We start from the raw sequence: 17,792 nt of genomic DNA, 5'->3' as shown, positions 1-17,792 counted from the left end.
TTGTATTCTATCCCTGATTATTGCCTCTATTATCTTGTTAACGACTGGCAGTACTGTTATACCTCTGTAGTTCATCCGTAATCATCTATTAGTGTTGGTAAATAAATGTAAATGTACATAACATGCAGAACTATGTATTCTGTATTAGTTTATCTCATTGTTGAAGGCTGTATTATTGATTTACTGCAGTTCATTTGAACTTTGGTGTATTGATAGTTGTACATCATTGGCAATCAAAACACATCTGCTTATGTTTATATCTAGTTTGTACTATATGCAGCTTGACAGATATATTTATGATATTTTTTGTTTTTACTGTTTTATTGACGTCTTTTCCTGATTTGTTTCCGTCATTTCTGAACACCGTATATATTTATTAACAAAAGGGGGCGGCAGCCAGGCCCCCCTGGTTCAACCTATGAGTTTAATTTGTTGGTGTGGGAATCAGAGGCGGATTTAGAGGGGGGCCCAGGGGGCCCGGGCCCCCCCTTTTTGAGAAAAAATTTGGTTGCTTATATAGGGAATCATTGAAGCGTGACTGGAGCGGGCCCCCTCTTAGGTCAGTCAGTGGGCCCCCACTTATGAAAAATTCTGGATCCGCCACTGGGAATTTCAAGATTCAAGATTCTTTTATAATAAGTGGTGACTCGATCCAATAGGATGTTAATTGATAAACTTGTTTGAAGTACCAGAACATAGAATGTTAAATAATTCGAACAGCAATAAATGCAATGTAATTACACGCAGTTGCTGATTGGATGAAATTGGCTGATTGGGCTGTTAATTGGTTCTTTTGTTCAGATTTCGATTAGAACTGTATTTATTGAAATATTCGACGAGGACATTTCCAGAGGAGTCGACTAAGTAATTCACTTGATCATGTTGATACTGACAAAATCCCAAGAAGAAAAAAAAGAACATTTTAATTAGACAATCACAAACTTTATACATTTGCAATTGTATAGCCACTGATATAAGGTAAAGGTAGACAATAGGGCCCAGGACAGGAATCGAACAAATTCTTTTCATTGTGTTCCAGTAAGCATATTATATTTGTTCTGTACTGCTTCTAGATGTAATAATGATTTTTTTATTATCAAAACTTTGATGTTTTTCATTTGTATCAGAAATCGAAGTCTGACTCAATGCATTATTTGGGACCTGACTCCAAAGTAACTTGATTTATTCTCAGGATTTATTAAGCAATTCAATTCAATTCAATTCTTTAGTTCAAATGATTTGACAAAAAGGTGCAAAAGAATCCAAACTGAGGGAAATAAATTTCCTTCTCAAAATTGTTACGTTAAATTAAGATGTAAATATATAGAGGATTACCTAGGGTTAAACAATTCCCCTTTAAAGTCATAAGAAACCTCAAATTAAAAAAATGATGCACATGTTTTTGTTATAACTCAATCATTAGTTTTCAATATAAATTAAACTTATGTATATATACTTTTTCTGAAGAAAATACCTTAATTTGTTCATATATTTACAAGAAGTTAACGTTATTTTAATTGCTTGCTTCAAGGAAGCAATTCCCCGACATATCCATGTTTTTTTTGTTGATTGTTTACAAACAGGTGACAATCGTTAAACTTCGGCTTCAAAACACAATTATACCTGCCATATTTCACAACAACCATGACAACACTGACCGATTGTAAAAAATTGACGATTATACGCAATTTATGCGAAAAAAATGATAAAATCGTGCACAGAAGACGAAGTTTATGATGTCTGTATGCATTGGTTCGAGAATTGGAATAACATTATTTTTCACCGGTCACTCATTTCATATGACTTTAATGAAAAAAAATGTTCACATGTTGAAGAACGTCGTTGTTTATAACGTAAGTTTACTCACAAAGGTATTTGGACATATCATTTATTTCGTCACCGGAAATAAACTTTCTACTTCCTCTTTTACTTTCATTTTGAAGACGGTGTGGTGCAACCTTTTTGGTCGTGTCTATATCCAGACTCATCCAACATCATTACCGTCGTAAATTAATTCTAAGTTGATAGAATAATAAACAAACATGCCTCCTAAATTCGATCCAACCGCAATTACAGTTGGTAAGCTTCTTATTCCAAATACATTTGCTTTCATATTGACGTGTACACCAAAAAAAAAAAAAAAAAAAAAATTGCAATGGTACATGTAATTTTATAGTGACTGTGTACAGGTCCAGAATTGAATCTGTGCTGAACGGGTTTTATGATCTGGTTTACGGGACGTATTTATATTTAATACCATTGTCCGTCTGTCCGTACATCGTCAACCTGTTCAAATTATAACTGAACTTCAAACGCTAGTACATGTAATTTTATAGTGACTGTACAGGTCCAGAATTGAATCTGTACTGAACGGGTTTTATGATCTGGTTTACGGGACGTATTAATATTTAATACCATTGTCCGTCTGTCCGTACATCGTCAACCTGTTCAAATTATAACTGAACTTCAAACGCTAGAACCAATTCGCTTGACAATTTTGGTGAAATCCCTGAATTGTATATATTTATTGACGCGAGCTCCCTTTCGATTTTTATAAAGGAGTAGGTCCGGTAAGACCCCTTTTTGGCCCCAAAATATAGCAGTTTTACAAAATTGTTAAAATGTAAACGTTTAGTTATTTATTAGACAGTAGAATGCTTCTGCTGTATAGATATGGGCTGTTTTTGACAATACAATGCACATATATCGGGTACTAGCACCATTAAGTCATGCTAAATTACTGAAATCTTCACAATTCTAGCATTTTAGTTAAATTTTAGACGGTTTTCGTGTAAAACGAAAGTGGCCGCATTCGTGTTCATCCTTAATATTGAAATGTAAGTTGTATTTTATGATAATACATAACATATATAAAGGTTGAGGATGAACACGGATGCGGCCACTTTCATTTTTGACAAAAACCATCTGAAAAGTGACATTTTTCGGCATATTTGATAGATTTTTCATATATAAGTTTGAATCGGATCGTTTTTAATGACTAAATCAGTTAAAATCTTTCACATAAACTAATTGATTCAAATGAAATAGACACTTAAGTGTTTAAAAAGTGGTCAAAATCTTTCGTCAGATGAACCTGAAATTTGAGGCCAAAATCGGTCCTTACCGGACCTACTCCTTTTACTTTCAAGTTGTGCGAGTTTATTCATTAAAAAAAGGGGGTGGGATTTTCCAGTGTTGAGACAATAACTCAAAAATGATTTCAGCAGTCTCCATGAAACTTTATCGAAAATTGTGTATATGTATTGACGCAAGTTTCCTTTTGTTTATTCATGTTTGCCTGTATTTACATGTACCAACCTAAAATGAATAAAATCCTAAACTATAAAAACATGTTCATTGAAACATTCTTAACATATACACATTGTGTAAATTGTAAATAAACTTGAAATTTTTGTCGTGTAAAACGGGTTTTGGGGGGTGGACACTTAATTTTCCAAAAAATCTGGAGACCTGTGAGATGACTTAATTTGTTTCCAATTGGTATGAACGAATACTGTTACATGTAATGCAGTACAAGCTAATGTTAATTTGTCACAGAAATATTGTTTGATGACATTTTTGTCCAATTTCTGTATTGTTTTGGTATTCGTTCACTTAGATTCATGAAATTAACTGAAACTCGTTAATCAATTCATTTTCCTAAAAAACAAACACTACAGTACTGCATTACATGTAACAGTATTAGTGCATACCAATTATAAACACATTTAAGACATTTCACAGGTCTCCAGATTTTTTGAAAAATAAAGTGTTCACCCCCCAAAACCGGTTTTACATGACACAAAAATTTAGTTTATTTACAATTTTCATAATGTGTACATGTACATGGTAAGTATGTTTAAATGAACATATGTTCCCATAGTATCAGAGTTTAGGAAGATGTCTTTTATCAGACTGACAGACAAAATATTTTATTATAGTGTCGCATACCAATACAGAACAATATCATACATCATAAAATTAGTATAAAAATACAAATAAAAATTTAAATCGAAGTTAAAATATCGGTATCCAGCCATGACTGACTTATGAGACACTTTTGCTTTAAAACTTATTCTAACATTCATTACAAATGAATAAAAAAAACCTTTTAAATTACATTGAAAAAACACTTGTACACAATATTTTCTGCGATTAAACATAAAATATAAGGATTTTGCTAAAAAGGGTTGTATACAGTCATGTGACATCAGAAAAATAAATTTATCACTGAACTAGTATACATTTTTGTTTAGGGGCCAGCTGAAGGCTGTAAAGTTATTTGCTGTTTGGTCAGGTCTTTATGACACATAGATTCAACATAATAAAACCTATATGTCACAGATATTTAGGAAGGCTTGACTCGTATGTCAACGTGGTGCATCATCCATATGGTGAATACCTTAGAAATGTGAAAAACAAACTCCAAAACAGGATATAATAGAACAATTTACTAATCGAAAATGGTGTCCACCACACAAAGTGACCATATAGAAATGTAAACAATTGAAACACCTGATAAAGTCACACCTGAGCTTCAGAGGGAACCTGAAATTTACACTCATAGTTGAACCATGCAAAAATATAATACATAATATCTTCTGTAAAAATAGTTAGATTAAAATTATAGCAATAAACTAACTTATAAATAATATACATACATATATAAATACCAATTTACCACAATTTGGTATTTAGTTTATATTGTTTTATCATGACGAGATAAAGAGCAAGTTTGTTATTTGTGTCGGTCTGATAATTTTGTGCAGAGTTATAGCCCTTGGACTTTGAAAATTCACAAAAATAATCAGTTTCCTCACTTTTTTGTCATGCTTGAAGATATTGTTTTGATATTTGTTTAATATATACATGTAGTTTACACAATGACAAGTTAAAGGTCAAGTTAGCATTTTGTTCCAGTACAATTAATTTTAAACAATATGGTATCAGACTACTATAAATTGCCATGGGTAATTTGCAGTGATTTTAAATTGATGTGAATTGGTTATAATATAGTCTAAAATTGGAAGATTAAACATGAATGCAAAAAAAAAACCAAAACACTTTTTTTAATAGTTAACATTGAAGCACTTTACTGGATTTACTTTCACCAGGAACACTAAATGAGGGGGGACAATTGGGGTTAACATGTTAACACCTCGATTTTGGCAAAAACAGTTAACAAAAATACATAATTGCTGGGAACAGTTAACACAGTGGGTTGAAAACAGTTTACAGTTTAAATTATCTCCGATAACAGTTAACCACACCAGCTCCAGTCATGCTTCAGTGATTCCCTATATAATCAACTAAATTTTTCCCACGAAAAGGGGGGCCAGGGCCCCTCTGAATCTGCCTATACTCTAGGAATAATACATCTATAGTACACCTGTCAATGTATTTATATCCCAGTTGTCAATATCTTAACACTACAGATCTGCAGTAAAAATTTCTTAGTCTATTCTTGCATCAAAGTCCACATAGTTAATATGTATAAGTGACCTCTTTATAGATGAATTCTAAGTTCATTTGAAGCAATTGCCAGTTATAAATATGAACGATATAAAGACTGAAAATTTCAGCTTGCAGTTTTAATTTCTATATGTATATAGATTAAGGAAACTCAAAAGACTGAATGAAAGTATAACTGAAATGCAGAATTCCTAGGTAAACTGAAAAAGGAGAGTTGGAGGTCAATTAAAACTACAAAATCAAATGTCAAGCAATGGAAAGAAAGGAAACGACAATATATATATATAAATGTACACTAAAAAAGCTTCATTAATTAAAAACCTATGTAAAGCAATTATTTCTGAAAACCTAGTTTGGTATGCATTCAAATTTACAATAAAGATCGATATGAACATAATTTGTGTAAGTTTGGTTGAGGCAAACTAAAGTTCGAGAACAGAAACCAGCACTCCAGCCATGCTTCAGTGATTCCTTATATAATCAACCAATTTTTTCCCACGAAAAGGCCCCCCCCCCTTTTTTGGATCCGCTGTTGTATATTGTACCTTGTTAAATTTTGAAAAATATTAATTTGATCGATTCTGTTCAAACATTAAAAATAAATATTGTATGAAATAATATTTTTGCTATAAACAAAACACAACCCTTCCCTTGAAGTGAAATGGCTCTTCCCTGATCAAAACCGGGTTGAAAATGGTAAAATTTGTCATATAAGTGTAACAAAAAAAAGAAGATGTGGTATGATTGCCAATGAGACAACTGTCCACCAATGACCAAAATGACACGGTCACCGTACGGCCTTCAACAATGAGCAAAGCCCATACATTATAGTCGGCTATAAAAGGCCCTGATAAGCCAATGTAAAACAATTCAAATGAGAAAAATTGCAGCCTTATTTATATAAAAAAATGAACGAAAAACAAATATGTAACACACAAACAAACGACAACCACTGAATTACAGGCTCCTGACTTGGGTCAGGCACATACATAAATAATATGGCAGGGTTGCATTTATACATGTCAGATAAAGTCCTACAACTTTGACGTAAATGGACAATTGTTAGACAGACTTCTTCTCTTGCCATTTTTGCTTATGTTGAGTTTTCTCTATTTACAATGTCTATAAACTAATATACAAAAATTTCATTTTACCATGTTTAACCCATGCATGCAAAACTTAAAGCCTAATATATAATAAAATTTGCATAAAATCGGGCAAGAATTATACCAGTGAGAGTGATCACTATCCCACCACAACACCATACAGAGGTAGGGGCTGGGCATTGGCGGATCTAAGGGGGGGGGGGGGTTTGAACCCCCCCTTTTTCTTGCCCGATAAATGCATTTGAATGGGGACATATAGCTGGAACCCCTCCCCTTTTTAAAATGGCTGGATCCGCCCCTGCTGGGGGACAAAAAATGTCATCTCATCTTGAGTAATGTCCTTGAACAAGATCTGTATTTCTCAGTCATAGAAATTGGGGTTTGTTATTTTAATGCAGGACGAAATTGACGATTCTTCAAAATTTTCTTCAGAACTGAATGTATTTCAAAATTAACAAAAATTGACAGGACTGAAAATATTTGTATATGACATGGCCTGTTAATTGGTCCTAATTTAAAGGACTGCATGATTACTAAATACTCGTCTTGTATACTGGTAAAACTTGTTGTCAACATACCCATTAAACTGAAATTTAGGTGATATACCATGTCACATATTATGTATAACAATTTAGTAAAAATGTTTTGTCAATTTCTTATACATCTTCTGATCATGATAAGGAATAACAAACAAATATCAAAATTTAGAATGTGACCTTGACCTCATTTTTCTAAGTGGATCAAGAACAACGAATCAACACACCTTGAGTCTCTATTACTTGTAGTTTTCTAGTTGAAAGGGGGTCTCATTGGGGGGTTCCGATCCCGGATCCCGCTTACTGTTTTGTCAGATTCCCGTATCCTGCTTACGTACCCGCTTACACTATGTACATAAGCAATTCTCATTGTTTTGTCATTTCCTGGGTCCTGCTACACCTCATTTCTTGTTTTCACGACACAATAATTTGACTTTCACGTGTCGCGCTTACCAAAAATCGTCAATCTCGCGTCACGCTTAGACCCCAATGAGACCCACATGAAAATTAATATCACTTATTTCAGATACTCTTGAGGAAACAACTCTATAAGGGCCGGGTGTTCATAACTCTACTGTCATAATTAAAAGTATTAACATTCTGAGGAATATTAACGAGCAATTTGGAAAAATAAATTTGTCGCTATCTTTTATGATTGGGAAGGAGAAGTTCCATTGGCAGATCCCAGGGGGGGGGGGGGGGGGATTGCGGGGGTTGGAATCCCCCTTTTTTTTGCTGATCAATGCATATGAATGAGGACATATAGTTGTAACCCCCCCTTTTTAACCAGAGTTCTAGCATTAGACTGTTTGGAGAGATAACTCTCTCAAAGAAAAGTGTTTGGTTGAACAGGGACAGTATCAAGAGCGAATAAAAATAGGATGTTATATACAAAAAAGACTACAGGAAACCTACTGAAACAACACGTGTCACGCTTACCAAAAATCGTCAATCTCTCGTCACGCTTAGACCCCAATGAGACCCACATGAAAATTCATATCACTTATTTCAGATACTCTTGAGGAAACAACTCTATAAGGGCTGGGTGTTCATAACTCTACTGTCATAATTAAAAGTATTAACATTCTGAGGATTATTAACGAGCAATTTGGAAAAATAAATTTGTCGCTATCTTTTATGATTGGGAAGGAGAAGTTCCATTGGCAGATCCCAGGGGGGGGGGGGGATTGCGGGGGTTGGAATCCCCCTTTTTTTTGCCGATCAATGCATATGAATGAGGACATATAGTTGTAACCCCCCCTTTTTAACCAGAGTTCTAACCAGAGACTGTTTGGAGAGATAACTCTCTCAAAGAAAAGTGTTTGGTTAAACAGGGACAGTATCAAGAGCGAATAAAAATAGGATGTTATATACAAAAAAGACTACAGAAAACCTACTGAAACAACATTATAGCGCAAGTAAAAATTAGGTGAACAAATATTGAATTAAATAAGTAACAAAATGAACAAAAGCATTGGAATTATTCTCCCAAATAAATGTAAATATATTTATTGCAAGATTACTGTTTTTATCCCTGTTGTAAAAGTTAAAAATAAAATGTGCTCTTTTAATAAAATGTAAGACTTTACTACATAACTTAAAATAATGCAGTCCATAAGAGCAAACAGAATCAATTTTTGGAATAAATAAATTGAGTTACCATGTGATATGAAAAAGGTTCAGGCGAATATGTATGTACTGTGATTATGTTAATATTTGCTGGATACAAATTTTGTAGATTTCCTTGGTACATCAGGGAACCAAGAATTTAGAAGTTAATAAAAAAACAAACGTTTTCAATGCTTGTAGATTTTGGCAAAACTGGGGTAAAATCAAATATCCCCATAAAAAATTTCATATGGCAAAGATTTGTGCATATGAAAAATAATTGAACCCACAGTAGTGGGTCTCATTGGGGTCTAAGTGTGACGCAGGATTGCCGATTTTTTGTAAATGTGACATGTGAAAGTCAAATTATTGTGTCGTGAAAATGAGGTCTAGCTGGACCCGGGAAATGACAAAAAAAAAGAATTGCTTACGTACATAGTGTAAGTGGGATACGGGAATCTGACAAAACAGTAAGCGGGATCTGGGATTGGAACCCCCCAATGAGACCCCCACAGTATTGAATTTATAAATTAATTTATTTGTATGCAGCATTTCCTAATATATCAAAGATTAATCTAACATAAAATTGAGAATGGAAATGGGGAATATGTCAGACAACCCGACCAAAGAGTAGATAATAACTGAATGCCTTCAATGCAGCGAGAAAATCCCACACCCGGGGTGGACCTCAGCTCTAAATAGAAAGTGAAAATGAAAGTCATACTAAACTCCAAAACATATAAATGAACACAAATTGAAAAACATACAAGATGAACAAATGCCAGAGGCTCCTAAATTGGGGACAGGCGCAAAATTGCGGCGGGGTTAAATATCTTTGAGATGTCAACCCTCCCCTATACCTCTAGCCAATGTAGAATAAACAAACACGCAGTAAAATTCTGTTTATAAGGAAAACCTGAGTTTGATGTCAGAATAGGTAATAAAAGAAATTTAAGAAAAATGACAATGATGCATAGTTCTGTAATGACCACAATGTTTGTAGTTTCAGATTTTATTTAATTTCTGTCATTTACCATCTTACCATGTATACACGTTTTTCTGTAGACTATGAGGGGAAACAATTATTAAAGTGAACATTACATATACTTAAAATTGTACATTTTGTATTTTCAGTATGTGTAAGAGCTGTAGGTGGAGATTGCCCTGCTACATCAGCATTGGCCCCAAAGATTGGTCCACTGGGATTGGTAAGTTTCAATGTCATGTTACATCAACATTGGCTCCAAAGATTAGTCCACTAGGATTGGTAAGTTTCAATGTCATGTTGCATCAGCATTGGCCCCAAAGATTGGTCCACTTGGTTTGGTAAGTTTCAATGTTTTGCTACATCAGCATTGGCCCCAAAGATTGGTCCACTGGGATTGGTAAGTTTCAATGTCATGTTACATCAACATTGGCCCAAAAGATTGGTCCACTTGGTTTGGTAAGTTTCAATGTTTTGCTACATCAGCATTGGCCCCAAAGATTGGTCCACTTGGTTTGGTAAGTTTCAATGTCATGTTACATCAACATTGGCTCCAAAGATTAGTCCACTAGGATTGGTAAGTTTCAATGTCATGTTGCATCAGCATTGGCCCCAAAGATTGGTCCACTTGGTTTGGTAAGTTTCAATGTCCTGCTACATCAACATTGGCCCCAAAGATTGGTCCACTGGGATTGGTAAGTTTCAATGTCATGTTACATCAGCATTGGCCCCAAAGATTGGTCCACTGGGATTGGTAAGTTTCAATGTCCTGCTACATCAGCATTGGCCCCAAAGATTGGTCCACTTGGTTTGGTAAGTTTCAATGTCCTGCTACATTAGCATTGGCCCCAATGATTGGTCTACTCGGATTGGTAAGTTTCAATGTCCTGTTGCATTCAAAGTGACCCTGCATCTTTGATGGTTTCATGTTTTCTGTGTGCAGGAGATCATGGGTTTTTAGCAATACAAGGTAAAAAAATAAATTCTTTTTTGGCACATCATAAATCACACAGGAAGAAGATAAATGAATGATTGGGTTGGAGTCTGAATAAAGTTTCTGGGTGCATATGCACTAGTACAGGTTACTGGAAATAGTTAAGAGTAATAAAAAGAATAACTAGTACACATACATTGCTCACAGTTCTGTAAATATAAAGTCTGTGTCAAGTGAACACTAACATAACACCAATTTGCAGTGATTTTGCACCCACTTTGCCTAGAAAGCAAGATATCTTGGATGCTGTCATCATTTTTTGCTATTTAAATGTTTTCATAAATGTATGTTTTCTTACCACAGTGGTGTGAAACATTGGTCAAAATTGGATTTTTAATTTTAATTTCTAATTACGTTTAAAAATCTATATGTACTTCCTGGATATTTGAAAATTAACAAAATATATGTTTACTATTTTCAGTCTCCTAAAAAAGTCGGTGATGACATTGCTAAATCCACAGCTGATTGGAAGGGTTTGAAGATCACTGTTAAACTAACAGTACAGAACAGACAGGCTAAATGTGAAGTGGTTCCTAGTGCTGCATCACTTCTCATCAAAGCTCTTAAAGAACCACCAAGGGACAGGAAGAAGGTCAAACATGGTCAGTCTAAAACATGTCATTAACCCTTTCTGGACCTCCATAATGATATAATGATGCCTTCCCTTTACCCCCCCCCCCCCCCCCCCACATAATGAAAACTCCCCTTTCCTTCATAATGATGTTTTGATACAATTTTTTTCATCCTAATTACCTTCATAATGTTGCCTTTTGACTCCTCTCCTTTCCTTTAACACTGTCTCTTTACTCCATTATCAGGACAACTCTTATGAGGTGCCTCAGTATATGTATCAAACTTTATTTAATGTGTGTCAAATACATAAATTATTGCCATTAAAAGGGCCTGTTGAAAGACTTGCATGAACTGTAGTCAGTATTTCTTGTAGTACATTTCTACAGTTTTATAAAATGGGATTGCAAAACCAACAAATTTAAGCATGCTGAAATGTACAAGTACAATACAATTGATTGTTTGTTTAATCCTATTTATCTGAGGTCAAGTTGAGACATACTGTCATCCTAAAGGAAGCAACACTTAATTTCTTCTACTGCATATAAAAACATAATAATTGTTTTATTGAGACAGACCGTCGCCCTAAAAGAAGCAACACTTAATTTCTTCTACTGCATATAAAAACATAATAACTGTTTTATTTTTCTGTAATTTGATTTGAAAATATTGAAGCTATTATATTATACATGTATTTATAGTTGGACTTGCATAAAAAAGAAAACTGTCAACAACTGTTTATTAATTAAAAAGAACTTTCCATTGAACAGTCAGGGGACTTACTTAAACAAGTGATTTTCTAAATCACTGATTCAAGTAACATTATTTCCATAAAGGTTGGAAGTTAGAGTTGTCTTTCTTAAATAATCACCTATTTAAGTAGTACAAATTAATCACAAGAAGAAGTGATTTAATATTAGTGTAGCTTTAAATATAGAATACTAATGATCCAGGAACTAATTATGTTTGTAAACTTATCAGAACCAACATCTGTGTTGTCTAGGATGACCAGGTCATTTCAGGTGATGACCTTGTACTGAATCTAGGATAATGACATAAAAATCACTTGTTTAAGTATCAGACCTCAATTTCCTTCCCAAAAATCACTTCTTTAAGTATCATTCTTTTAATAACCCCCACTAATTTCAACATCCCCGAACAGTGAAATTTTTATCGTGAACAGTAGAATTTTATTACATAATCTGAAAGATGTAACCTTGAACTTCACAGGAAAAATACTCCCACTGCTGTGAAAAATCTTTTAAGAAAGTATCAGTTCTTTATGTAAAGCCATTATTATAGCATTTTTTCAACTAAAATAGAATTTTCAGGTAAATGATAGCATCAAAGGCATAAACCTTGCTACTTAAAAGAAGCAAAAAGTTCATATTTTTTAATTTTACTAATTAAAAGATGTTATTTAAACCTATGTGTTTAAAATTTTGAAAAAAACTACAAAATCCCAATTTGTGACAAAACCTCGAATTTGCTACTTACATGATTTAAAAATCACTTATTTCAGTAAGTCCCCTGACTGTTGAATATAAAGTGCCTAGGTTTTATCAATTAAAACCCTTGCATTTTTTTTACAACTTTGCCAATATGCTACACAAAATATCTAATACTTATTTTTCTTGAACAGTGAAACACAATGGTAACATCACATTTGAAGAAGTCATCAAAATTGCCAGACAGATGAGACCCAGAAGTATGAGCAGGACACTTGCAGGAACAGTCAAAGAGGTTTTAGGTTTGTATTACAAGATTCTGTAACAATATTTTACAACATTATCTCTGTCTATGATTTAAATGGACCAGGATGCAGATTAACTTTCATAATAAGACAGAAAGCTTTATTAAGAGTTGGTATAAGCAATACAATAATAAACATAGTTCTGAGGAGCTTTTAAACCCAACAGAACAAAATCACAACAAACAAAACCTACATATCAAGTCATGCACACATACAATAAAACATAGAAAGCAAGACTTTCATGAACTCCTTTTTTGTCTTTTCAAATTTTTGAATTGGCATAAAATTAGTATACTTTCAGACAAATTTCATGAAAGGCAATGTTATTGGTATTACATATATACAAGTCAAAAAGTCCTTTTACCCTAATACTGTGATAATGATAAAATCTTAAAAAGATTTCCTCACATTAATTAGCCTTTTGAGGAAGGCAAAATCAGGAACAAAAACCCCCACTTAAATTAAACCTTTGAGATTAGGAAATTTGTTGTGTATTAAAACCCAACTAAATGGTGTATATCATAATATTGTTAACTGTAGGCATTCTGGTCTGTTCTGAAGAAATTAGTATAGTGTAAGATCTGTAAATAGAGGAATATGGCTTAGTTGTTATGGCTTGGTAAAAGATTTATTTTACAAACTCTCATTTGTTCTGGTCTCTCACATTCTTTGAAGTTTTTGTTGAAGTTTGATGCAAATTATAGATTTTAAGTAGGATTTCTGGACTTCTGCTATAGACGTTTGTGAGTCAATAGTAATTATTGATGTTTATCTAAATAATTTGTCAATGTTGAGTTTATATTTTATGTTGAGGTCAATAGGTTTAAAATACAGAGTTCGCGAAAATGGTCGGTCCTGTCGGTCCTATCGGTCAAAATGAGGCTCGGACCAGTATTTTGAAAGCCAGTGCCGGTCCCGATGACCGATGTAAAAACGGCCGTTGCAGTGCCTTTTTTTATCAGTAACCGCAACTAATTCCAATATGTGTTTACATCGGTCTTCAGATGTACCTGCTGCTAATTTCCGGTACTGGTTTCCTGTTATAAACAAACTGAAACCTATGGAAACCAAAGTGTCGTACTACACGTGGCCTGCTACATTTGTTCATGGCAAACAATTGGCGATTGAAATCTTAGATGGAGATAACAAATACTGTGAAAATGATTCAGATGATGAAATGGATAGAGAAAATTACTTTAATTAAGAACAAACAGAAGATCAGAACTGGTCCTTCATTATTAATTTGTCCGTGGCTGTGAAAAATAAAGCTAATAATAATAAAGTTACTTTTGGATAAAATATGTTATTATTTTTACATGTTTTATTTTAGGACAAATTGACAGATTTTTTTAGGACTGGCTAAAATTTTGTAGGACTGACAAATAATCTTGCTTTGTCGGTCCCATGACCGACGGGTCAAATAAAGTTTTCGCGAACTCTGAAAATATGTAATATGTAATGTAGAGGTCAATAGTTATATGTAATGTAGAGGTCAATAGCCATCTAGTTTTAGGTTTATGCTCTAATAATATACTAGATTATGGAGTGTGTGTCTCTGAGGAAGATTATCACTGAACTAGTATACATATTTGTTTAGGGCTAGCAGAAGGACTCCTCTGGGTGCAGAAGTTTCTCGCTGTATTGAAGACCCATTGGTGGCCTGCGGCTTTTGTCTGCTCTATAGTTGAGTTGTCTCTTTGACACATTCCCCGTTTCCATTCTCAATTTTATCTGTTTACTGCAATTTCTTGGTTTAGTTGATAGTTTGTTAAAGGATCATATATTCGTAAGATAGATATTCAAATTTTATAAGTTTGTTTTAATTAGCCCCACAGTCTGATGAAAATGTGAAGTAATGAAGATATGTTTGATATATTACAGGGACTGCACAGTCTGTTGGTTGTACCATTGACAAATCAGCACCACATGACCTGATTGACAAAATTAATGACGGAGAACTTGAAGTTCCAGAAGTAAGTCAGTTTATTGTAAACAGAAACATGCACTGATTATAATGAATAAAAGGAGATGTGGGGTATAGTTTTCCCGTTTGAATGGTTTTACACTAGTAATTTTGGGGCCCTTTATAGCTTGTTGTTCGGTGTGAGCTAAGGCTCCGTGTTGAAGGCCGTACTTTAACCTATAATGGTTTACTTTTTAAATTGTTATTTGTATGGAGAGTTGTCTCATTGGCACTCACACCACATCTTCCTATATCTATATAGGTCAAGGACAGCAATCCAACAACAAAAATATTGAAAAGTCATCTTGATGTCAACAATAGTCTAGTGTCTTTACATCATCCGAAGTCTATAACAGATAAGATAAATTAAAACAAAACAATCAAAGATCTGCAATCATAACATAATTCTACAAATCAGGGAAAATGTAACGAAACTTTCCAAAACTATCCTTAGGGTATCTAATTTAAAAGTTGTACCCAGTTAGAAATAATCAGGATAAAATTCGAATAACACATCCCAGGCCACATGTAAATTTCAAACAAATCTATGGCTTCAATGAAATTTTTCTTAATTGTCGCTCCTGTAATCTGATTTATTGCCATAAAATGATATTTTTTTTTATCTCCTACTTTAAACTTTTATAGATACATGAGATAAATGGATAGATATAAATGATCATAAACTGTATACTGTAAAATAGATCATCACAACAACATACAAAATTGCCATTAAATCAGTATCACAAATAAGCAAACATACCTGATTGCAAATGAGAAAAATAAATATTTTTAATAGGTGAGGGATTCAGGCCTTTGTGAGCCACTTGTTATCAAATTAGTAATTCAAATCAGAATCAAAAGTACAAGGATATACATAACAGTATTGGCCAGAATATAAAATCAATTATGAAGTGTACTTAACACAATTGCGTAAAGGTAAAAACTAACAGAAACAGCTTCAACATGAAACTCTTGCAGTGCTTGACGCATCCATTACAGTATAGTCCTATGTATCCACAGATTCACAATGATAAATTTGAAATTTTGAATGCTGTGTATTGCTATTTAGAGTATTTGGAAATGTGGGGGAAACCTGAATAGCCAATAAGTTTGGATGTCTGAATAATCTCTGTTTACTTTAACATGTTGGAAATGTTGGGGAAACCTGAATAGCCAATAAGTTTGGATGTCTGAATAATCTCTGTTTACTTTAACATGTTGGAAATGTTGGGGAAACCTGAATAGCCAATAAGTTTGGATGTCTGAATAATCTCTGTTTAATTTAACATGTAACAATAACAAATAAAATTTGATTTTGTAAATAATTTTTCTTTTTCTTTTCAGGAATAAAGATCAGAAGAATAAAAAAGAAAAAAAGACTAAAATGATTTGCTTTGTGATTTTCTTAATACAGAAATATTACATCTCATCAACTCAAAATATTCTTTATTATCTCATTAAATTGCCAATTTTATAGACCTTACAAATCAATACCAAGTCCCAAAGTTCTTAAACTGTTCCATTTTATAGACCATACAAATTGATACAAGTTGCAAAGTTCAATCTTTAACAAAACATGCATCATCTGTCCTAAGTCGGTACTCTGTTGTTCAGTGTTTGTTGTTTGTTGATATGGTTCATTTTATAGTTTACCAATTTTTATATTGTTGGTTTTCCTGTTTGACTTCTTTCATACTTAGTCTACTGTGGATTCATTAATTTTCGTTGGATACCAATTTTCGTGGATTTTGTGGGTACAGGAGAATATTCAAGTTTTCCTCAAACCAGGAAAAATAAATGAATCCACAGTAATTATTTTTGGGCCCTTTATAGCTTTGCTGTTCAAATATTTCATAGCTTGCTTGCAAAAATGTCATGCATATTCACGAGGAAAGAAATTTAAGTGAACACTTGTTTGATTTTTATGCCCCACCTACGATAGTAGAGGGGCATTATGTTTTCTGGTCTGTGCATCCGTTCGTTCGTTCATCTGTCCCGCTTCAGGTTTTTTGGTCGAGAAAGTTTTTGATGAAGTTACCTGAAACTTGGTATACATGTTCCTTATGATATGATCTTTCTAATTTTAATGCCAAATTAGAGTTCTGACCCCAATTTCACGGTCCACTGAACTTAGAAAAGGATAGTGTACTGGGGACACATTCTTGTTCGGAAGAACTTTGAGAGTTCATATTGTTTTGAAAATTCTAGACATCTTTGTCATTGTGTACATCTAGAAATAGTGATGAAGGTCTAGACAGAATGGAAGCTATTCATGAATACCAAGTTATAAGTTAAGTTTAGGTCAAAGTTAATTTAGTTTAATTAAATATTTTGCTATTTGCAAAATTTTACAGAGTTGTTTCACAGGCAATCATACCAGGTCTTGTGTTACAAAGTTTCCTTGCCAGATGTCCTTGACCTTATTAGATATAGTTTTGAAATATGACCAGTTTGTTTAGTCCCCTACAAAGTCAAAGGGGACTTTAGATTAACACTCTGTCTGTCTATATTCTTTTATCATGACCGGTTACAGGTCAAATAATTTTGTTAAAGTCTGGGGATATTGTGCAGAGTTATGGTCCTTGGACTTGCAAAACTCACTCAAATATTCAATTCTCCAAACATTTTTCGTCATGATTGAGGATATTGATTTGATAACACATTGTTTCATCATGACAATTTATAGGTCAAGTTTGAATTTGTTCCGGTTTTATGATTTTGTGCAGAGTTATGGTCCTTGGACTTACAAAAATAACTCAAATAATCAGTTTTCCAAATTTGTTTTGTCATTCTTGAGGATGTTGA

General features: G+C 33.5%; 1 protein-coding gene across 3 annotated transcripts; it reads left to right on the top strand.

The window, feature by feature from the left end:
- Positions 1-1,916: 1,916 nt before the first annotated feature.
- LOC143082086 (large ribosomal subunit protein uL11-like) lies at positions 1,917-16,427 on the top strand. 3 transcript variants are annotated; one of them, XM_076257630.1, is made up of 6 exons: positions 1,917-2,079; positions 9,857-9,930; positions 11,123-11,303; positions 12,914-13,021; positions 14,906-14,997; positions 16,332-16,427. In XM_076257630.1, the coding sequence occupies exons 1-6, from the start codon at positions 2,043-2,045 to the stop codon at positions 16,335-16,337; spliced, it is 498 nt and encodes a 165-aa protein (XP_076113745.1). In that variant the 5' UTR covers positions 1,917-2,042; the 3' UTR covers positions 16,338-16,427. The 3 variants fall into 3 exon arrangements, with proteins under 3 accessions (XP_076113745.1, XP_076113747.1, XP_076113746.1); XM_076257632.1 differs by lacking the exons at positions 1,917-2,079; positions 9,857-9,930 and adding an exon at positions 9,985-10,107; XM_076257631.1 differs by lacking the exons at positions 1,917-2,079; positions 9,857-9,930 and adding an exon at positions 10,339-10,461.
- The last annotated feature ends 1,365 nt before the right edge of the window (positions 16,428-17,792 follow it).

Source organism: Mytilus galloprovincialis, chromosome 7 (assembly GCF_965363235.1).
Source record: "Mytilus galloprovincialis chromosome 7, xbMytGall1.hap1.1, whole genome shotgun sequence".
NCBI lineage: Eukaryota > Metazoa > Mollusca > Bivalvia > Mytilida > Mytilidae > Mytilus > Mytilus galloprovincialis.
This window is presented reverse-complemented; position numbering and strand designations above follow the sequence as displayed.

Excerpts from the sequence above, each read along its gene's own strand:
- LOC143082086 (XM_076257630.1), top strand. The coding sequence starts at position 2,043 with ATGCCTCCTAAATTCGATCCAACCGCAATTACAGTTG. Across the intron at positions 11,304-12,913 it reads CAGGAAGAAGGTCAAACATG|TGAAACACAATGGTAACATC; the intron begins GTCAGTCTAAAA and ends TTTCTTGAACAG. Across the intron at positions 13,022-14,905 it reads AACAGTCAAAGAGGTTTTAG|GGACTGCACAGTCTGTTGGT; the intron begins GTTTGTATTACA and ends GATATATTACAG.